The following is a 5,480-nucleotide window of genomic DNA, read 5'->3' as shown; positions in this document are numbered from 1 at the left end:
TTATTCGTTTTTTTTTTGCTTTGTTTTCTTATGTGTTTATAAAAAAAGAGTTATAGTCTAAGGTTAAATTAATTGTGTATAAAATATATTTTAGTAAATTTTTAAATAATACCATACTATACGATATAACATTTTTGTTTGTCCTGTGTTGTCCCATTCTGTATAAAATCGTCCTGATCATAATAAAGATTCCATTTTGTGAAATCCGCCGAGGTCGACTTTGCCTTTCACCCTTTCGGCGTCGATAAATAAAGTATCAGTTTCCAACTGGGGTCGATGTAATCGGCTTAATCCCTTTGTCTGTCCTTGTTTGTCCCCTCTGTGTTTAGCCCCGCAATCTTTAGCTAGTCGTTTAAATTTCTGTAAATAGTCGTCAACTGATTGGCCTGGTTCTTATTTGCATGTCATTAAAAGGTGTCTCGCAAAAATAATGTTCAAAGGTTTCACGTACAGTCTCTCCAGAGTTTGAATTGCTTCTGAGTAATTCTCACATTCACTTAATGAGTTCGTAAACGTCTTTAGCTACGTGCGCCATTAAACAGCTAAGTTTGCTTTCATCAGTGATGGCGCTTCAGCAGGAAATGATTCTAAACACTTTTTAAAGTTCTGAACCAATATTGCCATTCTTTCGAAGCTTCACTCGAACGGTGAACAAATTTGGTTTTATAAATTTGCTGTCCATTTTCTCTCTTTCTCTAGCTTTCAGCAGGAAATGATTCTAAAAAATTTTTTTAAGTTCTGAACCAATATTTTCATTCTTTCGAAGCTTGACTCGAACTTGGATCAGTGGTTAACAAATTTGGTTTTATAGATTTGCAGTCCATTCTCTCTCTTTCTCTAGCTGTATTTTTTTTAGTCGATTAAATTGTTATAAACCCAAACTCGAATATCAAAGTTCAAAAGGTTCTGCTCGACTAAAAAATTCAGCAATATACAATACAAACAAAGATTGCTAAATTGTAAGCAAAACCAAACTTCAACGAAATAACATTTTCATGCAGCGAGTTGCTACATTCTCGACTAATCAAAGCTGAACATGTCGTCTGCAAAGCTGAACATGTCGTCTGCAAACAGAACAGAACTCCGCGCAGTCGCAGTGCAGGCATACAACAGCCAGCAAGACAATCAAAATCACGTGATCAAAACTAAAATCACAAATGGTTCCGGTATTTCGTCTGCCCGTTACGTTGTGAGTTCAAATTCCGCCGAGGTCGACTTTGCCTTTCATCCTTTCGAGATCGATAAATTAAGCACCAGTTACGCACTGAGGTCGATGTAATCGACTTAATACCTATGTCTGTCCTTGTTTGCCCCCTCTGTGTTTAGCCCCTTGTGGGTAATAAATAGGTATTGCCTCCCGGTACTACTTCAGAACAGTGGTCCCGGTGCGCGCATCCGCGCTAGCTAGTCATGACTAGTCGATCCTTACTTTGTGTTTTATTTACTTTGTTTAACAAAAATTATTTACTTTAAAAGATCCACTTTGTGTAAAAAAAAAAAATTAATTTTGAGTTTCATTTACTTTGCTAGGGTAGTCGTTGTAGGGTCGACTAGTCACGACTAGCTAGCGCCCACTGTTCTCAAGTAGTACCTTGCCTCCCTAGGGTGGGGTGGAAAGTTCCTGGAAGATGTTGAAGAAAAGTTGAGCAATAACGGGGTAGCGATTCATGTAAAAATTGGGGCTATAATGGGGTGGCGATTCATGTAAAAACAACAAAATAAAGGGTTTATTAGGTTATAGCTTTGTTAAGCTATACGGAAACAAACGAGTGGAGACGAGTATGTATTTACTAAAGGTTTATTACTTTAGATAAAATAGGGCTTAAGCCGTCAGTTATTTTTGTATAGTTCCCTCAGATTCGTTTCACGCACGCTGCTGACATTCTTCTGTTATCGTTCTCCGCCCGGAAGTCCTTTTTTTACTACTGACCAGCTTCCTAGCTAACCCGCAGCGAAGTATCTGTCTACAGTTCGTCTGCCACGAATCCTACCCTACATAGCCCCTCCACCAGAACTGTAGACTGTCACTGGAAATGGGATGGCGTTTTAATTGTCCTGTCCCTGCGTGAGGTTATCGATTCTTTGGTGACTGTTCCTTGTCAAGGGCTGGTGTGATCTGTCTAGGACGGCTCCTGTTTGGTGGTTGGGCCACCTTGATGCGGATGTTAATAACAAGATGGGCCGGTTTCAATCTATCGATGGAGACTGTGGCTTGTCGTCCACCAATTAGGAGTTGGAATGTTTTATCTCCTGGATGTTCGACTTGATATGGACCATCGTAGCGTGACTGAAGGGGTTTTCGTCGTGTGTCACGTCGAACGAACACAAAGTTAGCCGTGCGGAGGTCATTTGGTACGGACGATTTGGGTGTACCGTGTGTCGACATGGGAATAAGGCGCAACTGACCCACGCTATCTCTTAGTTGAGCGAGGTACCTTTTGACATCCAGGTCTGAATTCGTATTCGGAAGGAAATCTGGCACTGTAAGGGGAGCACCGTACATCATTTCCGCAGAGGACGTGTTGAGATTTTCTTTGGGGGCAGTGCGGATTCCCAGCATTACCCATGGGAGTTGGTCGATCCAATTTGGCCCGTTAAGTCTGGTTGTCAGTGATTCCTTCGGGCGGCGGTAAAATCTCTCTCCTAATCCGTTGCCCCGTTGGTGGTAGGAAGTTGTGCGGTTCGTTGTGATTCCGAAAAGGTCACACGTTTCCTTTCGTCTGCCCCGAATCCTACCCTACTAATTTAAGTTTTATTAGTTCAATACAGTTGCTTTGAATTTGCTTCAGAAAGAGGGCTATATTTCTTATGGTTAGTTGGGGTGAGGGCGCTAGGAAAGTGGTCTGGGTGTCAAGTGGGTGACAGCCTGAAAAAGTTTGGGAACCACTGGTTTAGAACAAATAAAAAAAAAACGAGAAACAAACAGAAATTACTCATTTTGCTCCATCCATATACAATAATTTCATTATTATTATGATGATGATGATTATGATTATTACTATTATTATTATTATTATTATTATTATTATTATTATTATTATTATTATCACCATCATCCTTATTATTTGGTCGAGTAGGTTTTATTTGGAGGGGAAGGTTAATTGTTTTTTGGTGAAGTGGTTAAGGCGGGAAACTTAAAACGTTACCGAGTTTAACACTGGTATTCACCTGGTATTCTGAGTCTTTTAGCAGACTCCATTCATTTGTCAGTATTCTGACTAGGATTTCTGTCAGAGGATATCTTCGTTCCTCTCCTTCGCCAGTCTCGGATTACCTATAAAGCTGTGTGCAATGTCCCACCCTTGTGATTATGAGACAAAACAAGATACACAATGATAATCCAACAAATATTTTATTTTTAAAAACTCTCGGTTTTATTGTAATGAAATAATGAAAATAAAAGAAGAAAAAAAATTAAATGCTAAGAAAAGACAACTTCTGCATTCCATGAGTTACCTCCCTTAAACGTTCCTAAATTTTCACTAAATGCAGTGTGCTTTCGAGCAGCACGCTTAAATTCTTCATGCCAAATATGCGTTCTCTCAAAAGTGTCGACTCGCTCGTTAACCTACTTCCTCTGTCGGTAGTCGCTGAACTTCAGCATCATTTTCATCAAACCAGTCTCTGTGTCTGGCAGTAGCATATCCCAGTGTTTCAGCAGCACATTGAAGAACCTGGTCTCGAAAATCTTCCCATGCTGTAGTATTTTCAATGCTGGACAAGCGAGTCTGAAGCTCTTTCCTCAACACAGCATCATTCTGACGTTGAGGGATGCTAACTGGCCCTCTTCTCTCTTTCACTCTAATCATCATCCAGAACTTTGCTCGCACCAGACTTCAGTCTGCCCATTATTCCGATCCATGAAAGAGTTTGACATTACAAATGTCGTAGATGTCATGTTTGCGGATGATGACATAATCCAGCAAGTGCCAAACTTTAGACCTTGGATGCATCCACATTGTTGTGTGATCGCTTTTATGCATAAAATGTTTGCGATGTAAAATCCATGTTCATTGCAAAGCTCCAGCAGCATGAGACCATTGCGATTCATTTTCACTACTACAAAACATCCTAGAGAATTCCATGTTTTCCAGTCTGTTCCAACCCTGGCACTGAAATCCCCCAGTAGAATGATTTTATCAGAATTGGGGATTTTCTTAAGTATGGCTCTCAGCTGGGTATAAAAAATAGTTTTATCTTCATCACAACTGGTCAATGTAGGTGCACAGACACTTATTAGAGTAGCAAACCGCCCACCTTTCAGGTGAAATCATAGAGTCATTAGACGCTAATTTATTGGAACAGGAAGCTCCTCCAACCTCTTAAGGATATCAGATTGAACTGCAAAGCTAACATCAGCCTCTCTGCACTCCTCCTTCTGCCTCCCCTTCCAAAAAGAGGTGTATCTACTTCCTACTTCCTCAAGTTGACCATCACCTTCTATGCAAGTCTCTGAATGTTACAGTAGTTCAGTTTATGAGCAACAAGTGCAGTGCATCTTTCAGGTCTACAATCACTCTTGTTATCCAACAGAGTGCGCACATTCCAACATGAAATATTCAAGTTCCATCCAGATTTTGTAAAAAAAAAAGTCTCTTTGTATTCCAAGAGCAGGGTGGACATCTGTCAGTCATGCTAAACTGACCAGATATAGAAAGACAGGTGATTTTTGGATCACCTTTTCTAGAACCAACCTGGCCTCCGAGTGAGCAGCACCCTCTCCAAATGGAGCTACTCAGACACCCATGCAGCAAGCGAATCTTGGGGGACAAGAAGACGGCTTTATATCTAGCATGGGCCACCTACGTGCAGGTCGCTGACTACATACTTCCAACTCGTCAGGTCTGCATGCTTCACCACCTTCCCATCACCACAGGACTTCTGAATAAAAATAAAATATATACTGAAAATAAAATATATATATATATATATATATAGGTGGGGAAAAAGCAGCATATATTGAGCAGAGGTCAGCAATGCCTGTGCAGAGTTTTAGGTCCAATAAGGCTTGCATGACACCTCATAGACCCTCTCCGCTCTATTGACATTATCCAGAGACAAGCCAGAGCAAGATGTCTGGTGCCAATATGAGTCACAGGTTCAAGGATGTGGGAGTGCCATGATCTCTTGCACAAACCAAAGATCCCCAAAATGTCCAATCCCATTCCCTACATATCTGGTTTTATATCAGAGTAACCTTCTCCTAGAGACATGCTTCAATAGAAGCTGAGGGGTGCCTCACTCCCAGTGGTCTTCTAGCACGCCGGACACCATCCTGGTATTTCTGCGTACCCATGCTATTGCTAGATAGCCGTTAAGCCTGCACTAGGTTCATCTGACCTTTCAACAGGTCTTGTTTTTAATCCTGCTGGGTTTCTAGCAACCCTCCTCACCAGGGCAACCTGGTGAGGGTGCTGGCTTAGCTGCCAACAATCCGACCATGCAACAGGTTGTATTGGATTCCATGTTACCAGGAGCAC

At 41.2% G+C, this 5,480-nt stretch overlaps 1 protein-coding gene across 1 annotated transcript; it reads right to left on the bottom strand.

Moving 5' to 3' along the window:
• Positions 1–2,071: 2,071 nt before the first annotated feature.
• LOC115210564 lies at positions 2,072–2,560 on the bottom strand. The gene has a single exon (XM_029779167.1). It carries the CDS (start codon positions 2,558–2,560, stop codon positions 2,072–2,074), a length of 489 nt encoding a protein of 162 aa, XP_029635027.1.
• Positions 2,561–5,480: the final 2,920 nt, after the last annotated feature.

This window comes from Octopus sinensis, linkage group LG4 (assembly GCF_006345805.1).
Source record: "Octopus sinensis linkage group LG4, ASM634580v1, whole genome shotgun sequence".
Taxonomy (NCBI): Eukaryota; Metazoa; Mollusca; class Cephalopoda; order Octopoda; family Octopodidae; genus Octopus; species Octopus sinensis.
Note: the sequence above shows the minus strand (reverse complement) of the source record. Positions and strands in the feature narration are given on the sequence as shown.